The 21015-nt window shown below is 37.9% G+C and overlaps 1 protein-coding gene across 2 annotated transcripts in view; it reads left to right on the plus strand.

The window, feature by feature from the left end:
• xrn1 (5'-3' exoribonuclease 1) overlaps positions 1-21015 on the plus strand; it is a 111260-nt gene that overhangs the window by 52984 nt on the left and 37261 nt on the right. For both annotated transcript variants that reach the window (XM_072255033.1, XM_072255034.1), the window contains exons 21-32: positions 5881-6043; positions 6470-6583; positions 7959-8057; positions 9070-9185; positions 10309-10455; positions 11331-11420; positions 11981-12116; positions 15914-15970; positions 17359-17491; positions 18868-18937; positions 19220-19439; positions 20300-20428. In XM_072255033.1, the coding sequence (XP_072111134.1) occupies positions 5881-6043; positions 6470-6583; positions 7959-8057; positions 9070-9185; positions 10309-10455; positions 11331-11420; positions 11981-12116; positions 15914-15970; positions 17359-17491; positions 18868-18937; positions 19220-19439; positions 20300-20428 (1474 nt within the window). The remainder of the gene's footprint in view (positions 1-5880; positions 6044-6469; positions 6584-7958; positions 8058-9069; positions 9186-10308; positions 10456-11330; positions 11421-11980; positions 12117-15913; positions 15971-17358; positions 17492-18867; positions 18938-19219; positions 19440-20299; positions 20429-21015) is intronic.

A 21015-nucleotide genomic window follows, 5' to 3' on the forward strand; every position in this document is an offset into this window, starting at 1 on the left:
CTGTGACATTCAAGACTGGTGATCCAGACCTATATTGGACATCCGGGTGTGACCTACAGATGACTATCTTAAGAGCAAATAAACAATTCTGATTGAAGTTAGAGATAGAATCAGATTCATATTAGCTCTGGTGGCATTTGCAAGCCATTACTTCCTACATAGTGAAACCTAGCATGAAATGGCAGTGATGCTTCACTCCAAGATGAGCTCAATGCCTTCTATGCTTGCTTTGAAAGAGAGAATAAGACTAAATCTGTGCAAGTGCCTATGTGACTCTGTCTTGGAGGCCAGTGTCAGAACATCTTTCAAGAGGGTGAACCCTCGCAAGGCATCTGGTTCTGATGGTATACCTGGTAGGCTCTGAAAACCTATGCCAAACAACTGGCAGAAATGTTCAAAGGCATCTTCAACCTCTCACTGCTGCAGTTGAGGTCCCCACCTGCTTAAGAAAGGGTGACAGTCATACCAGTGCCGAAGACGAGCAGAGTGAGCTGCCTCAATGACACTCACATCAGTACTTTGAGAGGTTAGTCATGACTAGAGTCAGCTCACGTCTCTGCAAAGTTCTGGACCCACTGCAATTTGCCTATCATCACAGTATGTCTGCAATGGATGTACAGTCACTGGCTTTCCACTCTGCCTTGGGTCGTCTGGACAATAGCCGTACTTATGTAAAGCTGCTGTTTATCGATTTCAGCTCGGTGTTCAACACTATCATACCCTCAGTTCTGATCAACAAACTGCAAACTCTGGCCTCTATATCTTCTGCAACTAGATACTTGACTTCCTCACCTTGACTTCTTCCACTGACCACAGTCAGTGCAGATCAGGAATAACATCTCTTCCTTGCTGACAATCAACACTGACGCAGCTCAACGATGAGTGCTGAGCCCACTGCTCTGTTCTCTCCACCCCCAAATTTAGTCAGTCACTAGCAGACATGCCTTCAGCTACAAATTTGAAATTCCCTCCCTCAGCCACATGTTCGGGCGCGTCTTGTAACTTAAGCTGTTGATGCTATTGATGTTGATAACCAGTTGTACTCTGGAACCAAGATAAACCAAACCTGAGTAGTTGACCTGCACTAAGTGGATGACCCTTGCGTCTATGCATGATTGCTCAGCTCCAGGCATCATTGGTTCACTCACCAAAGCATACAAGAAGATGAGCTTTTTCTAGTGTCCTCTACCAACCTGATCTCTCATATTAAAGGTTTGCAACAAAACCATGGCAAGCAGGGATCACATCTCAGGAGCCACTGAACAGTGAATGCAGACTTCAGTAATGAAATTCACCCCAGCCTACATTGTGCCTTTTGTCAATTGAGGAAAAGTATACATGAAGACTGAGATCTCAGGACTGGCACGAGATGAGTGTACTACGAGGCAAGATTGATCTTTGCAGCTGAGTACTGGGCTATCTGTAGCAGACACCTTGAGGTACTGGAAAAATACCAGCAACACTTTGAAAAATACTCCAAATTCACTAGAATGATAATTAAATCAATGTCGGTGTTCGCTTCAGGCCAACATCCTTAGAAATGAGGCCATCATTGTCTTCGGGCATCTATGTTGAACTGGGGCAGACACCAGGTTCCTGTAATTGGCATTCTGAACATTGCATGAAGAGATGGCCAAGCTGACACAAAGAAAGATTGAAGATGTGCTCTGAGCTTTATTGAAGAAGTGCAGTATCAGCACTATGTCCTGGAAACCTCTGTCCCGGAAACCTCTGTCCCATGATTGCTCAAAGTAGAAGAGAAGTACTTGGGAAATCTCAAGAAATCTCAAGACCATGCACCAGGAGCCCATTGTGTAATCCTACGGAAGTGATGGAAAGAGCACATAACTTCACAAACTACCTACCCGTCTGTCTAGTCAGCCCTTATTTCTGGAAGGGTCTGCTGTTCTTGCATTATCCTCATTAACCATTTCAAATCACATAAAATTTGAGTGGAAGCAAGACATAATTGATTTCATAGTAACAAGATCTCCAAGAAGACATAATGTTCTCATGGTCTTTTGTCTCCATCACCAGGAGTTGGCAGGTACTGCAGCTGTTTATAAACTCTGTATGAAGTTTCTATACATTTCCAGATTCTTCTAACTTTTGTGAATGATGAATTTGTTCATAGACAGTAAAATACACCCCTCTATGAATGACAAAAAAATGTTATGAGACCGTAAGTTATAGGAGCAGAATTAGGCCATTTTGCCCATTGAGTCTGCTCTGCCATTTCATCATGGCTGATCCAATTTTTGTCTCAGCTCCAATCTCCTGCCTTCTCCCCGATATCCCTTAGTGCCCTAATCTATCAATCTGTGCCTGAAATATATGTAAAGATTTGGCCTCCACAGCTGTCTGTGGCAAAGAATTCCACAGATTCACCACTCTATCAATAAAGAAATTCCTCCCCGACTCCATTCTAAAAGGACGCCTCTCTATTCTGAGGTTCTGGTCTTTAGAGTTTACCACCAGAAGAAACATCGTCTCCACATTTGCTCTGTTGAGGTCTTTCAACATTTGATTGGTTTCAATAAAGTCACCGCTCATTCTTCTGGAACTCCAATGAATAAAGGTTCAAAGGTTCATTTATCAGCAAAGCATGTATCCATATACAATTCTGAAATCTGTATTTCTCCAATAACCATGAAACAAAGAAAGAACATGAAAGTTGTTCAGAGAGAATCATCAGCCCCCTCCCGTACAAAAAAGAATGGCATCCCAATCATCAACCCCCCAAAACCACCCTCCTCCTGCACAAAATGGAACAGGAACATTGGCTCCCAAAAAGCAACCCCTCTCCCACTCAAAAAACTAACCATCAGCCCCTGAACACGTTCTCCTTGCATAAGAAAACGGAAAAGGAATGGGTGATTTAAAAAAACAATACAATATAAGAACCATAAGTCTGAAAAAGTCCATAGTCCATAAACAAAAAACCATGATGCCATCCTCCAATATCACAATATCCATCGAAAAGAAGGGACACTATAAGAGGTCGAGAGGCCTACCTGCCTGCCACGGTGAGCCACAGCAATAGGCTGCACACAAACTCCTACTCCAGCAGTGATTGAAAGGCAGGCAATTGGGTGCTGAAACTCTTGTCTGCCTTATGCATTCACCTTGATGTCTCAATCTTCCTCGATGCTTAAATCGGCGATTAATGGACACTTAAATGGCAAAATGGAGTCGAACGTCAGCTCGTGTCCCCCTTGAAGATTCTTTACGTTGAAGCCCAGAGTCCAGAGCTATCAAACTGTCTTCATATGACAAGCCATTCAATCCTAGAATCATTTTTGTGAACTTCCTTCGAACCCTCTCCAGTTTCAGCACATCCTTTCTAAAATGAGCTGCTGCTATTATACATTGGGAGGTTGAGACTGTACAACGGTTTCCCAGCAAAAATATCATTTCTACAACAAGGGCAAAATGTTTACTTTGCTTCCCCTGAGAAGTTTATAGCAGAGTCGCTACTATTATTAAGCCCCATACCCACCCACCACCATTTTCAACCCCCCTCATCCCTAACACCACCACACACAGACAAATAATTGTTAATATGACCGGCTTGTTGGAAATACAAAAAAACTAATAGGATGAGGTTGTTGTCTGTAAAGGAAAAATTCGTTGTCCATCTGTAATTGATTTGCTGGGTTGTTTCGGATCGCAGTTGAGAATTGATTATATTCCCATGGGTCAGGAGTTACACAGAGACCGAAAGATCTGATGGGGAAGAATTGATGTAAAGGAGATTTTAGTAATCCAAATGCGCTTTTTATGGCAATGTCAAAAATTTCAAGGGCTGTCATTATCAATACTCACTTTATATTCTCAGTTTTAACCAAATTTAAAGGTGGAATTTGAACTTTGAATTATTAGTCCAGTCTTCTGGATACTTTTAACTTAACTACTCTATTTTGGTACCCAATATTTACTGCAGAAATATTTTCTGTAGCAAGCAGAATTTACTTCAGTTATAGGAAAGACTAATCTGAGAGAAGTGATGTGCAGTACAGTATTTCATTATGGATAAATGTGTTTTTCATATCAGTTTTAATATGGAATTAATAGATGATGAATAATTTATTTTAAACTTTGTTTGGAAAACTAATGAAAAGCATATAGAGTCATAGAACACTATGGGACAGAAACAGGCCCTTCAGCCCATCAGGTCTTTGCCAAACCATTTATCAACCTAGTCCCATCAACTTGCACCTGGACCATAGCCCTCCAAACCCCTCCCGTCCATGTATCAGAATCAATTTATTATCACTGGCATGTGACGTGAGATTTGTTAACTTAGCAGCAGCAGTTCAATGCAATACATAATAAAGCAGAGAGAAAAAAAATAAATAAGATAAAAATAATAATAAATAAACAAGTAAATCAATTATGGTATACGTATATTGAATAGATTTTTTAAAAGTGCAAAAACAGAAAATACTGTATACGTTTAAAAAAAAAGTGAGGCAGTGTCCAAAGGTTCAATCTCCATTTAGGGATCGGATGGCAGAGGAGAAGAAGCTGTTCCTGAATCGCTGAGTGTACCTTCAGGCTTCTGTACCTCCTAGCTGATGGTAACAGTGAGAACGAGGCATGCCCTGGGTGCCGGAGGTCCTTAATAATAGATGCTGCCTTTCTGAGACACTGCTCCCTGAAGATGTCCTGGGTACTTTGTAGGCTAGTACAGGACATCCAAAGGTAGAGCGTTCCTATGAAATGGTTCGTAAGCCGGAATGTCGTAAAGTGAAGAAGCATTTACCATTTATTTATATGGGAAAAATTTGTGAGCGTTTGCAGACCCAAAAAATAACCTACCAAATCATGCCGAGTAACACATAAAACCTAAAATAACAGTAACATACAGTAAAAGCAGGAATGATATGATAAATACACAGCCTATATAAAGTAGAAATACTTTTCTACAATCATTGCCGCACTGTTCTCCGTAGCGAAAATCTCACGCAAGCGCTCTGGGCAGAAACACTCTCTCCAGTAACCTTTAAGCTATGAAGCTGCCAAATCATACCAAATAACACATAAAAATACACAGCCTATATAAAATAGAAATAATGTATGTACAGTGTAGTATCACTTACTGGAATCAGGAAGACAGCGAGCACACTGATGGTGGTGTGTTAGGCTGAGTTGTCAGAGGTTGGGTGGTGCAGTGGTCCCCAACCTCCAGGCCGCCGAGCGATACCGGGCCACGAACCATGCAGGGATGCAGCGGTAGCCGGCACGCACCCAGCACATCTTTAAGAAAAAAACCGAAGTAAACAAGCTAATTGATTAGGTGCCACCGGGCACGTAAATGTTGGCCCAGATCAGAGGCGACGCAATCGGCAATAGGCTTTTCCGATACCTTAGAAATCATCTTGCTAACGGCTGCTCACAGGCATGTGTTTAAGCAGTGCCGGCTAGAATGCAATTCCGGGGGAGGAGCTTGGCTGCTCGGGGCGCGCACTGCCTTTTATCGCGCATTGCTTTTTTCATGACAGTGAAAACAGCTTCTGTTAGCGAAAACAGGGAACTGATGTAGGTCTTTCGTAAAGCAAACGTTTGAAAAGCGGGGGACACCTGTACCTATCTAAATTTCTTTTAAGTGCTGAAATCAACCTGCATCCACCATTTGTGCTGGCAGCTTGAAGCATACACTGAGTGGAAAGGTAATTAATGCTGTTTCTTTGAAGACTTAGTGTGAAATTATTTATCATGGTGTCATGAGTATTTTGTTTTATTAATCTTCCAACATCATGGGTGATTATTATGCTTTTGTTTCTCACATAAATTATTCGTAAACAAGCTAATTTTATCTTCCAATTTTGCTGATTTTTAAATTGGTGATTTCCTTATTTTTAAAAAATGTCTTTTCAGTTACCACAAAAGGAAAGGAATCCTTATCAATGAAACGTCAGTGCTTGTATATGCACAGCTTCTCGCAGGTCGTCGATACGTATTTGGTCGTAATGGTGAAGTTACCTTGGAGAAGGAATGGTCAAAGCAAATACTCCCATTTGCGCATCAAACCACTGTTCGGGTAAGAGATGAAAATAAAGGTCATAAGACGTAACAGCAGAATTAGGCCATTAAGCCATCGAGTCTACTGTTTTCCATAGATGCTGCCTGACCTGCTGAGTCCCTCAGCATTCTGTGTGTGTTGCTTTGTCTGATTTATTATCCCCCTGAACCACATTCTCCTACCTTCTTCCTGTAACCTTTGATGTCCTGGCTAATCCAAAAGCTATCAACCTCCGCAGCAGTCTGTGGAGGCCGTGAATTCCACAGATTCACTACCTTCTGGGTAAAGAAATCCCTCATCTCTGTTCTAAATAGTTGTCCCTCTTTTCTGAAGCTGTGCCCTCTGGTTCTAAACTCCTCCAGTATAGCAAAGAACCTTTTCACAGAGATGTTTTGTGCAAACCATATGATGAAATTAAATCCAACCATGATGCTTCTTTTTCAGGACCTAAAATCATTTGATTCCAGTTTGCCTCGCTTCCGCACATTGGATGAACTATTTCCACTGGGAATTAACATTTTCATGTTGGGAACTCCTTACTATGGCTGCATGGGAGAGGTTGGTTAATTTTGATACAGGAGATCTAACATTATGTGTCTTAGATAAGAGTGATTGCAGTTTGGTCATGTATGAGAAATGAGATGTAACACTAACTGTTTTGAGTGCTTTCATTAGAATATATGTAGTTTGTAACCTTACTATCTCTTTGGGTCAACAATGTAAATAATTGCCACAAAAATCAGTGCAATCTCGTGGTCAATTGGCAGACCTTCATCTTACCTACAGTAATGGTGTAGTGTTGCAGAAAAGGAGTGTTGGGAAGAGCAGACATTTGATTGGTGCTTCTGTTCATTATCTGAACATTGGTATACCTAATAGATAGGAAAAGGCTGATAATCTGCTGTGATACAACCTATTTACAAATAATCTACAGAAATTGTGCATAAATTAAGGCTATACTCTATGCACCCAATCCAGTATGGTTAAAGTGAAAATTGTTGAACACCATTCACTTATAATAAGATACTATGCATTAATTTTATTAGAAATTTTTAAAAATTATGTTAGATCAATCTGTTGTATATGCTAAATGCACAGGATAATAACATTTACTTTGAACTGCACTAAAATTTGCTTCTAACTTCTATGGAATAAAAATTGTAAGTGGATTTGATGTTCCTTGGCAGTATTATAGCACTGTAACTGAGGTCTCGGTTAAGCTTCATGAATTGTATTCATAATCTGATGGAAAGTAAGAAAAAAATGTTTAAACAGCATCAACAATTGGCGGAGCAGTAAGTATTTAATCTGAAAAATGGCATCTCTGACAGCACAGCACCTCCACAGTATGTTACTGACAAATTCAAATGACATTTTGGTTTTGAACTCTGATTTATATATAAAAAAAAATTGTATTCAGCCCCATTTTTGTTTAAGCTGTAGAACTCTTAGCTAATACAGTTAAAGCCAATGTTAAAGTCTAATGTTAAAGATTTGCACATCCCCTGGACTTAAATTTCATTGCATTTCTGAGAGGCTGCAACATTGTTGTGCATTTTTCCCTCAACAAGCTGTTAAATTTCAAACTTAAATGTATCAGGTGGACATAAAAAAATCTGCATCATTATTCAAAGAAGAGTGAGGAAGTTTTCCTGGCAAACAATCCATTATCTTCTACCAAAACTGCTAAGGCAAATTTAATTGATTATCTTTCACATGGCTCTTTGCTTCACACTCCTCCTATGTTTAACAGTGATGGTACATAAGGACATTGTTAAATGTAACTGCTAATTCCTAGGATGTGAAAATACAAGTTTTGTCTTTTTTGCCTGCTTTCTGCACTTCTGCTTTGGAATCCAGTAAAATACATCAGGACAGATGTGTGCCTGCGCAAAAAATTGCTGAATGAAACTGAAATGGATTTTCTTAATAGGTTCAAGACTCTTCAGATGTTATCACAGATGGAAGAATCCGTGTGGTTTTCAGTGTTCCTTGTGAACCTCATTTAGATGGCATTATACAAAACCAGCATGTGAGTACTTGATGTTAGTTTGAATATCTTGAGTATTGTAAAGTGTTCCATCCAGTATTGCTGTGATAATCCCCTTCAAAACCATTATATCACAATAGTAGAGAAATTGATAAGCTACTTTATTATCAGATTTTTGTTCTGCAAGCTCCTCATCACATCAGAGCACTGATGTAGTACAAAGGGAAAAGTATAGCACAATGCAGAATTAATTGTTATGGTAATAGACTGTAGTACAGGTAGACAAAGTGCAAGGCCAAAATGAAGTGGAATGTGTGGTCAAGCCCATTTTGTCATACTTGGGGAACTGTTCAATAGTCTTCTTTCAGTAGGATAGCAGATGTCATTGATCCTGGTGGTACATGCTTTCATGCTGTGTTGTATCTTCTGCATGATGGAAGAGGGGAGAAGAGAAAATATCTGGTGTGTGTAGGATCTTTGATTATGCTGACTGCTTTACCAAGGTAGAGAGAAGTACAGACAGTCTTGTGGAGTGAAATAATTTCTTAAAATCTACGTATAAGATACCCCTTTAGCAGTTAGGCTTCTCCTAGTATGATAAGCCCCTTGTTCAAAATAAATTTTATTAGAGCACATATATTTCACCACATACAACCTTGAGATTATTTTTCCTGTGGTCATACTCTACAAATCTATTGAATAGTAACTATAACAGGAACAACTGTGTAAATGCAATTATAAATCAATCAATCTCTGTGGTAGCTCACCACTCAAAGGCTTCCAATCACAAAACTAGATCTAATGTTGGCTAGATCTTGCAGCATGTACCCAGTTTTATTTTCTGAGGAGTTGAGAATAGAATTGAACACGAGATTTTGCAGATGCTGGAAATCCAGAGCAACACACACAAAATGCTGGAGGAACTCAGCAGGTGAGGGAGCTTCAGTGGAAATGATTAAACAGTTAATTAAATGATTAAGTACCCACATAATGGAAATGAATATTTAGAAGTGAACATTTTTTGGCAGTTATTGATTTTATGTAATTGTTTCAGAAATACTCTACAAAATATAACCCTGGCTACGTCCTGGCCAGTCGCCTTGGAGTTACTGGGTATCTTGTGTCAAGGTTAACAGGCAGTTTGTTTATTGGGAGAGGATCAAAGGAAAAGTAAGCATCCCTTTATTTACTTCTGTTTGAGTGCTTTTCTGTTGCAACAAAGGTGTCTCAATTCACTTTACAGAAAAAATAATAAATAATTTTGCCTCATGGGGAAAGTAATCTTAGGCACCTATTTTACCCAAAATAAACTGATTGGAGAATTGCATTTCTAAACACCAAGTATGTCACGAATTTCATGGAAAAAAATTGATTAGGTGCAATGCAGGCTGAACCCAGTACATCCTTGGGTGTGTTGGTTGTGAATGCAAACTATGCATTTCGCTGTATGTTTCAATGTACATGTGATAAATAAATCTGAATTTGCTAACTTAAGAAAATTACCGGATCTCCAAGGCCTTGGCTTTGAACTACAGATCAACATAATTAATGTTTTAATGTGCTCATCCAAGCTCCATCAACATTGGAGCAATCAGGCCAAAGGCTTCATTCGTGCTTGCACCAATTGGATGAGCAGAAAATATTTAGTCTGAGGGACACTTGATAACTTCCTACATTTACATATTGGAAGGAACATATTAAGGTCGGAGTATTAAAGTCTGAACTATATGAAATTCTTAATGTTTTTTTTATTTCCAAAGCCTTAACTTTTGAATGTAAAGGAATTAGAATGGACATAAAATTGGTTTCACGGCACTGAATTCTTTACTAAGCTACTTCCTTCACCCAATGTATCTGTTTTGCCTCAAGTGACAATGTAAGGAGGGGGAAGGGGGTTGAAGGAGATGTTTCTCAATGAGAGTGGTTTAAAAGCAGCTGAAATTCTTGTCTATTTGTCCTTGACTGCAATGTGGAAGACTGCAAGTGGCATAGCCAAATTAGAAAGGGCAAGGGTTTTCTGTATTTTACTCTGCATGAGCAGAAGTGCTGAATTTGTTATCATTTTTATCAATGGTTAGTGGTAAATACTGCTGTCATAAATAGCATAAAGCCATTGATACTGGAAAAATATACAGCAGAATTTTGTTTTTCTGTACCAAGAATTGTAGTTGAAAGAAATCTACCCGGATTTATAAATGCCAATTGCAAATTAAATTTTAAGGGAGACTATCAGGAGCAATTATTCTGTTTAAAAAAAAAGACTAATTTATTGTCCTCAAATTCATTTTGGCAGCCCACTTGGAGAACAGAAAATGAATGTGGGGCTGAATCTAAAGTTTAATAAGAAGAATGAAGAAGTGCCAGGTTACACAAAGAAAGTTGGGAATGAGTGGTTGTATTCTTCTGCTGTTGAACAGATTCTGAGTGAATATCTAGAGAGGTAAAATATTATTCCATTGTGTGCATAATTCCACTTATCTAGAGCAAAATATTTTTGCTATTGAAAATGGTATTTTGAGTACTTGATCTCTTCCAGCCATGTGCAATTGTCCTTTTCAAGATCGTTATATGAAGTTGAAGGTTGATTCAGTTCTGGAATGCTTCACACACTAGAGTATTTGATTCAAAGCATGGACTTGTACCACCATGACAGATTTTTAAAAATACATTGGTAGGATTAAGTTAACAAATCATTGGTATGGGTCAGCTGCGTAATATCATGCATGAATTTACCGTGCTGAAGTACTTTTATCGAACCTTACACTCCAGGAAATGGTGAATAGAAAAATCTCATGGTGGCACTGGAAGAAGAGCATGGAGGTTTCTAGTGTCCTGTCATTATTTTTCCCTTAATCAAATTCACACATGGGGATTTTCTGGTCATGATCTCATTCCTGTTTGTAAAACTCTGTTGTGAACAAATTGATATATTTTTATTTGCCAGTTCTTGTTGAAACAATAAAAGAACAAAAAAATGAAAGTAGATATTTTGTCACTTGTTTACTAAACAAGTATATCCTCGACATTTAGAATGTTCTACTGCAACTAGTTATTGATGCTCAGATTCTGATGAGACTTCAGATGGAATTGATTAAATATTCTGAACAAATCAGGAATGAATGTTGAGCAATAAATTTGCAATAGATAATTCTTAACTGAATGGTCAGGTCCAAAACTTCAGAAAGAAAAGTTTCCAGTTATTTCTATGATGTTATTTCTTTTACTTGATTTTCTGCTTATATTTTGAATAAATTAAACTGATAATGGCAAATAATATTATTTAAACCAGATGTAAATGTATATTTTCATTTTTAGATTCCCTGAACTGATATGCCACATTGCTAAAAACAGCCACGAAGATCTGTACTATGAGGATGATATTTGGTCTGGAGAAGATGTCAGTGGGTGAGATTAACTTATTTGTTGCTGTATTAGCGTTTAGTTTTGGTTCACCTATGATTTTCAAAGCACTTGAATAGATTAATTGATGGCTGAATACTAATAGGAATTGGTCATTTGGCCCTCAAGCCTGTTCTGTCAATCATACTTCTTCTGTTACTGAATTCCATTGTCTCTTATGCCCAAAAACCTTGGGCTTTGAAGAATTAATCATTCATTTAAAATTAATAATTGTTCTAGAATCAGAATTCTATTCTTGTAACACCATTTTCTATCTCAAAAACCTGAAGGTTTTACTCCTTTGCTTAAATGTTGAAACTCTCTTTACTATAGTTTGTTAGAGGGGATTTTCAGGCTGCCTTTATGTAAACGAAAAATTTCCCACCCCTCATTGAATATAAATATGCATTGTCTGTCGAGCTAAAATCATGTTAACCTAGCATGAATCTTCAGTGAACTATATTTTCCTAAATTAGTCAGTTAAGAATATGTTGAATTATGCTATTGCATTGTGCATAATACTATTTAAGCTGCTGTGTTAAAAATACTGTTCAAAATTTTAACAGTCCTGAAAAGGTCCAGGAAATTGGAGCCTGGTTGAAGACGCATCCTGTCAGTAGTTTGTCAAGAGCATCTTGTGACTTGAACTTATTGGATGCAGCGATTATTGAAAAGATTGAGGAAGAGGTAGAAAGCTGCAAGGTATTTCCCTGTTTTAGTTTTCAGATATACTTTTGAAAAACCTACCTTTTAGTTTAGTTTAAAACTATACCTGTTAGTTTGTAATTCCTTAATTCCATCCTTCTTTTCATATTTAATCAAGTTTTCTCTTGGTGATTCTGTTTGATTCAAATTCTATATTGTCATTGGTTGCCTGTAACTCTACAATAAATCTTAAGTCGCAGTTCTTTAATGCCTGTATTAGGCTAGGCTATATACAATAGTCTGTACTAGGCTATTGAGCTCTGTATCGATCACATCATAGTTTGCATTCTATAGTGTGCATTCTACAGTGTCAGTAAATATTATCAAGAAGGAGACTTGAATAATTTTGATTTTTTTTCCTCCTGCCAGTGGATGAGCCTTGCACCATTTAAGTATTCTTGAGGCACATTCATTGGCATTGGGGAAAATCCAATCAGTATTCTGTCTTTCTGTTGTTTCCATTCCCACCCCTTCTGTCAGGTGCAATAACTTTGACTTTGTCTGCATTAATTCCTTGATTATCTTTTTGCTGTAATGCCATCAAATTTTATGGAATATGTATTTTCCATTTACAAAGCTATTTTTCATCTTGAATGGCATGCCCCACTCCTTGCAGTGGTACATAATAATGCATTTCACCATGATGACCCCACAAATCCTGACATTCAGCAACATTAGAAGCTAAGTCATTGAGGTATGTTTAACAGAATGGATGCAATTGGCATGCTCAAAAGGCTAAATGTGGAAGAGCTAAAGATGGAAACCAGTGAGGGATATGAGAATATTAGAATTGATTAATTACTTAATTTAGGATTCAAGAGGAGACTGACTGTATGAATGAATGGAGTTAGGATAAGAGTGGCGAAGTTTGCAAAGGGCGGAAAGTGAGAATTGATATCTTTAGAAATCACGGGGATAGTTTCAGGAACAGGTGAGTTGAGATAGACACAGATTCAGGCAACTTTTCTAGAAGCAGAAATAGGCAGTGTTGCTGTAAGTACGTGATCGGTAGCTCATTTCAATGGTTAGACATGATAGTAAAATTGTGAAACTCTGGTTCACCCTCAGGGAAGAGGGGGTGGCATTGGCGTTTAACGAGCAATGTTGGTGATGCATGTGGCTTTGCTTTTCTCATTATTTGTGTGATATAAAATTGTGTTTGCTTACTATTAGATGTTGGAACAACTGTTTAACAATTTCAAAATAATTGATGAGTTGAGGAAGGAAGAGATGCAAGATTGAACTGGGTGTCATGAACTTTCAGAAGGCAGTTAACCCTAAGGCTTTTAATAATGTCACTGAAGGCTGTATGTATTGCTAATGGTTTATTATTGTCACATGTACGGAGGTACAATGGGAAAACTTGTCTATAGAGGTAAAATTATTACACAGAGCATTGAGCTAGAATAAGATAAAACAATAGCAATGCCAAATAAAGTGTAAAAGCTTTAAACGTTTAATTGAGTGGAAAAGCAGATTGTGTAGAAGATACGGAGAGTCTACAGAGAGAGATATAGATAGGTTAAATGAGTGGGCAGGGGTCTGGCAGATGGAGTACAATGTTAGTAAATTCAGAGGTCGTCCACTTTGGAAGGAAAAATGAAAGAACAGATTATTATGTAAATGGTAAAAAATTTCAGCATGCTGCTGTGCAGAGGGACTTGGGAGTGCGTGTGCATGAATCACAGAAGGTTGGTTTGCAGGTGCAGCAGGCTGCCAAGAAGACAAATGGATGTTGGCCTTCATTGCTAGAGGGATTGAATTTAAGAACAGGGAAGTTATGCTGCAACTGTACAGGGTACTGGTGAGACCACACCTGGAGTACTGCATGCAGTTCTGGTCTCCTTACTTGAAGAAGGACATACTGGCTTTGGAGGCAGTGCAGAGGAGATTCACCAGGTTGAATCCAGAGATGAGGGGGTTAGATTGAGTTGCCTAGGACTGTACTTGCTGGAATTCAGAAGCATGATAGGAGATCTTATAGAAATGTAAAATTATGAAAGAGATAGATGAGATAGAGGCAGGAAAGTTGTTTCCACTGGTAGGTGAGACTAGAACTAGGGGACATACCCTCAAGATTCGGGAGTGTAGATTTAGGACGGAGATCAGGAGGAACTGCTTTTCCCAGAGGGTGGTGAATCTGTGAATTCTCTGCCCAAAGAAGCAGTGGAGGCTACCTCAGTAAATATATTTGAAACAGATTTTTGCATAGTAGGGGAATTAAGGGTTATGGGGAAAAGGCGGGTAGGTGGAGATGAGTCCATGGCCAAATCAGCCATGATCTTATTGAATGGCAGAGCAGACTCAACGGGCCTGATGGCCTACTCCTGCTCCTATTTCTTATGTTCTTAAAGCTACCAAAAAAGTGCATTGCAAGCATTGTTCCCTCTAAGCTGCATGGCTGCACAGCTGTGCAGTAACTGACATGCTCTTGTACACATAACCTTTGTTGCTACGCAGTTTTCCAGCTGTGTAAAAATTTTTCTGCTCAGAAGAATAGTTGGTCATGCAGCTGTAAAAAAAAACATATATAGAGGGGATGCAAGTAATCTATAGAATGTAAGATCATATAAAGGTAGATTGTGAGGCAAAGAGTCCATCTTATTGTACAAGAGGTCATTTTAGGAGTCCGTTAGCAAGTGGGATAGAAGCTGACCTTCAGCCTAGTGCTATAGCTTTTGTATTTTCTGCCTGATATGTGAGTGAGGAGAGAAAGTCCATGGTTGGTCAGGTTTTTGGTTATACTGGCTGCTTTGCTGAGGCAGCAGGAATTGTAGATAGCATTCATCAGGGCAGGCTGGTTCCTGTGATGTGCTGAGCTGTGTCCACAACTCTCTGTGGTTTTTTGTGGTCACAATCAGAGCAGTTGCCATATTGAGCCATTATGCATTCAGACAGAATGGTTTCTGTGCTGCGTCAACAAAAATTGTTTAGAGTAAGGGGAGACATGCTGAATTTCTTTAGCCTCTTGAAGAAGGAGAGGTGTTGGTTACATCAACGTGGTTTGACGAGACAGTCCATTGGTGATGTTCGGATCTAGGAACTGGAACCTGTCAACCCCGTTGATGTAGACAGGAGCATGTGCACATTCTGAAGTCAAGGACCAATTCTTTTGTTTTGTTGACATTGAGGGGAAGGTTGTTGTCATGATGCCATGTTGCTCAAGTTTGCTGTCTCCTTCCTGTAATCCGACTCATAGTTATTTGAGATGCAGTGGTATCATCTGTAAACTTGTCGATGGAGTTAGAGCAGAATCTGAAAATGTGGGAACCAAAGGAACATTGGAAATGGTGCAGTAAGGGGAAGAGGATTAATGAGACTGAATAGATAAGGACAGATACTCCGACAAATGAAGATTCTTCTGCTAATCACTGGTCAGAGTGGAGGCAGGAAGATTATTATCACTTCAGTCTGCTTCTAGTACTCTCAAGGCAAGTACTTTGATGCATAGACCACGTAGTAAATGTTGCAGATGACATTGCTGCATTCATAGGCTTGTTGCAGGTTACTTCCTGGGGAAAACTTTTTTGCTGTTTCTTCATTGGTGTGCCAGTGTTTTGGCTCACTGCTGCATCTTTTAAATGTAATTATTCTCTAAAATCCTATATCAAATGAATATTTGATCATCTCTTCCAATTTTGCAACAAAAGGCAATATTTCAATTTCTTTTTGATTATTTGATTTCATTTAACACCTGTAAATTTTGAAGATAAAGCATTGTCCATAGTTAATACTTTAATTGAAACATTTGCTGGAAGTGTTAAGTTTAACATCAGTATCATTATTCCTCTTAGCAAAGAAGAAGTAACAAGAAAGTAAGAGTGACTGTGAAACCACATCTGTTGTACAGGGTAAGTTCAATGAGACCATTTCATCGATGTAATATTTTCCATTTAATATGAAATTTAGCACCAGCTTCATAATTGTACCACTGGAGAGTTTAGGGTCTTGAAATCAAAATCCAGATTAGACTGTTATTTGTTTACTTTGCTAATTGGGGAGCGATTTTTTTTTTGTCTGCTCCAGTAAGTACTGTGCTTAATTTGCATGAATATCTGTAGCAGTTGTACAGAACAAAGGAAATCATCCCCTCGTTCACTAAAATTTTGCTAATCATCTGAAAGATGGAATATCTGTCTGAAGCCAAGAATAAATATAAACATTATTTTCTTGCACTCTACTTGATCATTTACTCCAAGTTGCATTTTCCGCAACAAATTTCCCATTTTCCTGGTTGCGTTGTAAACTAGCTTAAGTGCAAATTTGTAGCTTGGTGTTTCTCCTAAATTAAGAGAAACAGAGTTGTACCAAAAAAAAAGGGAAGTGCTGGAAACATTCAGCAGGTTAGGTAAGATCTGTGGAATGAGGAACGGTTAACATTTCAGAGGATCTTATTGACAACCCATTAAGAAGTCTAGTGCCATTAAGCAAGGATGGTACAACCAAACTCACTAATATTTCATTCCAGCTGACCTCAATCATCCCAAATTTGGAAAGGCCCTGGGTGGAATTAAGAACACAAAATTCAGAGGGTCTGTTTTATGGATTATTTGCTTGTACTGCTTTGTGAGAACTTCAGTGGCCTTTGAATTGTATTCTGCTCTCTTAGAAAGAACAGCTATATAACAGGAAATAGAAACAAAAAGCAGAATACCCTAAGCCCCTCTTCATCCACTCTTTCCCTCTTCACCTTTATTTTTGTATCCCCAAAGTCATTTTTCTTCCTCATTCAGAGCTTGGCTTGCTGTAGATAAGTTGAGAAATTTGGTACCATTTCATCCAATTCTGTGTTAGGATCTTTAGAGGTGGGTTTAATCCAATCTACACAGTGTCACCAAACAAGAGCTCTGCAACATGTAATTGATTTGAAGTTTTATTGTTTTCTTTTTGTGGGGAGGTAAAAAACACTGATTCTCTGCATGGGTAGCAACCTACTGAAAGTGAGGGGATAATGGGAAGAGGCCCGTACACATATTGCAAGATTACTACACCTACAATAGATTAATAAGATGGTGGATGTTTTAGAAACTAGACAATGACAAAGTACAGATATTTATGAGCACGTGGACCTTAGGACTAAGTCGGAGTCTGATTAGACTTTTGGAGATCTGGAACTTCAATACATTCATAAATAAAATGTGCTGAAACTGCTTTTCCTTTTATCAGTTAAACTGAATTTTAAACACGTGAGTACTTTCAAGATCTTTTTTTCTTTCTAAGTTTTTATTTCCCTACACAGCCCCTGGAGCAACAACATGGTATAGTCCCAGACAAAGATGCAGAGTACCTTTTATTTGATCGTGTTGTGAATGTGAGGGAGGACTTCTCTGTTCCTGTTGGTCTTCGAGGAACTATCATAGGAATGAAAGGAGGTGAAGTTTTAAAGAGCATAATATTTAGAGAAGGTTAAGTGCCATGAATTTGGATAGCAATAACTCAGATTTTGACCTTTATAAAGGTCAACAAGAAGTACTTAATTATACTTTTTTAAACGGTCTGTTCCGCTTGATTGCGGTCTTTTCGCAATCTGTCTGCTGAGGCTAGACATCGCCTTGCTTCACTCTGGCCTGCTTTTTATGGGAGTTCTGTGTCTTTCTATGGTTGGGATCAAATAAGTTTCTAAGATCATTCATTTTTTTAAAAATCGTTTTGGACATTCTTAAAATTCGGAATAATGTTCATGCATGCTTAATTTGAGTGTTTTTTCAAGCTTTTCAAGTTTGCAGTTAGTTAAGTAGCTTTTACCAGGTCTTTGGAGCTTTTTGGCAAAGTTGAATACAGAATCCATGTCACCCAGCAATTGGGATTTTCATATGATCTTATTTATTTGTCATTGTTTTTGTGTATGGTTACTTTGTTCCTATTTCTTAGATCCATCAGCTGTTTGATATTCTTGGTCTTAAGATATCATGACTGGCTAAGTATTATTTCTAAATTAGTAGTAAACAAACCTATTCAAAACTTACTGGATTTTTAACATGGTGTGTCATTATTCTATGCAGGCATACTTATATCTCCATTTAATTTCCCATAATAAATTGCTGTTCTTGTCATCTATCTCCACCTGATGTCAACATTATTTAAATCTCTCATGTTCCTGCATAATGCCCACTTGGTGAAAATGTTGTTTCCCTCCCTGACTTTTGCAAACTTGCTCTTCAAATTCTTCATCAAGCTTACTTTGCCTGAACATACATATTTCATGTTTTCTTTCATGTAGATTAATGTGTTGATGGTGCCAGACACAGTTTAGAGCCATGTTTCATCCCTAAAGTAAAATCAATTTGGAAGAATGATTCAGGTTCAGACTTGGTATAATGATAACTTGGTATAATGTTCATTTAAAATCCCACTTATTTTGAGAATCTTATGTCATACTACCTGCCCTTTATTTTTTAGTCAGTGTATTCATTAAATCAATTTTAAATTTGGCAAAATAAATAGTTGGAGTGGTAAGAATGTTGATATTAAAAGTTTAACTCAATCGGTCTTGAAAAAAAACGTTTCTGCAACCTTCCCGTCACATCCCAACATTGCTGTAACTTTTTCGTGCTTTGCTAAGGTTATCTGACCTTCTGGAAGCACTATCTTGAACAATTTATCTTTGCAATAGTCCTTATTTTAGATTGGAACAGTAAATATGTAGTCTTCTGATTTTCTGATTTGTCAAAATGAAAATAAACTACAATTTTACTGTTATCGAGGATTTTCTGCTTTTCAATGATATGTGCTTGTCTTCTTTGTATAGCTGAGCGAGAATCCGATGAATTTTATGAAGTATTATTTGATGAAGAATTTCCAGGTGGACTTAGTCTAAGGTTTGTTTATATTTACAGGGTTCTTTGAAGTTACTTAATTCACTGTTCAAATCAATTACATCCACATCTTGTATTTTCATTGATAGGCTTTGCTAACTGAAGGATTGTCCCTTTAACTGAAGTAAAATATAATTGGTTGTGCTGTATGGAAAGATCATTTAGCCTGGGATAGTTTATTTTTGTGGGATTTGAATCATGTTACGTTAATGCATTTACTTCCCAAGAATATGATAACTCTAAAAATGTAGTTTCAGCAACTAATGATGCTACAATTGCTTTTAGATGTTCTCCTTGCCGAGGTTATAGGCTTCCAAAGTGTGCCTTAATCAACCTCAGTCATGGTAATCGCTTGGAGTTTGGAAGCCAGAAAGCAGCAATGTTGTTGAAACCACAGCCAGCGGCAATATCTCAACATGCTATGTCTCCTTCTTCGCAGTCTGCTCAGAAAATACCAACAGGAGGCTTGAACCACTCCCCTCGATCCCTATTTGTACCTACGCAGGTATGGATATTTAGTTGAATTTTGTAAACACAACCTGATATTGGAAATTTGAAAAAGAACAGAAGATGCTGATAGGAAACAATAAGCCAGTCGGAATCTGAAGAGAAAATGGTGGTTATTATCACAAATACTGTTTTACCTGCTTGAGCATTTCCTGCTTTCTTAAACTAATAGAACTGATTTTCTAAATTTTCAAATTCAAGTTTATTATCATTCATCCATACACATGTATACTGCCAAATGAAACAACATTCCTCTGGACCAGGGTGAACAACATAGTACATGTAACAGACATACAAGACATAAAATAATATTACCCCCAATAAATTAACAAATAATAAGGTTCATTCAGAACACAAGTAACAATATAACACTACTGGCTCTTCATATGTGATGAGAACTGGGTGGTGGCAGGGAGGTCAGCAGTCTCACGTACTGGGAAAAGAAGCTGTTTCCTATCCTAACAGTTCTTGTCCTAATGCTGTGGTACACTCTTCCTGATGATAGGCAGTCAGAAATTTTTGGGTGGATGGGAGGGATCATTGACAATGCTAAGCATAGGTGTTTTCAAAAAGAAATCCACAAGGGTGTTTGGATGTTTCAGAATGGCAGCAAATCAGCAGTTTTATTAAAATATTCTTGAATTTCTTAGATCCAGCATGATGTGAGATTTTCATTGTGTTCCTCTTAAACCTATTTTCTGCTTGGTTTTCTGAAATACTTTGACATTGAACGGACTAGGCTGCTATTCTCTGGATCATAATGTGTCTGGCTCACTTCAGAATCTGCACATTGTGACTTTGTCTAAAAACATTAGTGAGCCAAAAAGTTAATTTTTATCTCTGCATTTTAACATTTAGCAGCTTAATGGAAGACAACCATCTCTCAGGGCAGAAAATAGAAGCAATCAAATCAACCATCAGAAAGCAGATGGACTGTCTAGCTTTCAAAGAAATGATGATCATGAACACAAAGGAGCATCTGCTAAGGTGGTAGGATGGATGTTCATTGATTAAAATTTCTTTAATTTGAAGTGAATATCTTCATAAATATAGTAAATATTATGTTCTTATTGTATCTCTTCCTGTTCCTGCAGACATTCAAAAACAAAATATTTAACTGTTTACTTACTCTAGTTTGCATAGTTACATTATAAACAGCCAGGCCAACCACATACAATTTTACCAATGTAGAATCTGGGCTTTATTGCAGCATAGTATCCTGGATAATGATAGAATTTTCCTTTGATTCATGTTGTGCAGAATTTTAACTAACTTTTTATATAATCATTGAATTCCAAACATACTATCAGTAAACATAATGAAACAAGGACACATCATGTTTCCCATGCATTTATTACATAAACTCAGTAAACTACATTAGAACTCTCAAATTCTCCATCAGTTACCTTATTGCCAGGGTTATTATCTACATCAGCTTTTTCCAAGTGCTGTATGACTGTTTCTCAGAGAAGGATAATAGAAATTGTTGCAATGTGTGGTGTGAAGGCCTCCCTTATTAGATATATTGACACACAGTTACCTTGTTTATCGCTCTGGGTGCATTCACAGGATTG

Source organism: Mobula birostris, chromosome 4, assembly GCF_030028105.1.
Source record: "Mobula birostris isolate sMobBir1 chromosome 4, sMobBir1.hap1, whole genome shotgun sequence".
NCBI classification, from domain to species: Eukaryota; Metazoa; Chordata; class Chondrichthyes; order Myliobatiformes; family Myliobatidae; genus Mobula; species Mobula birostris.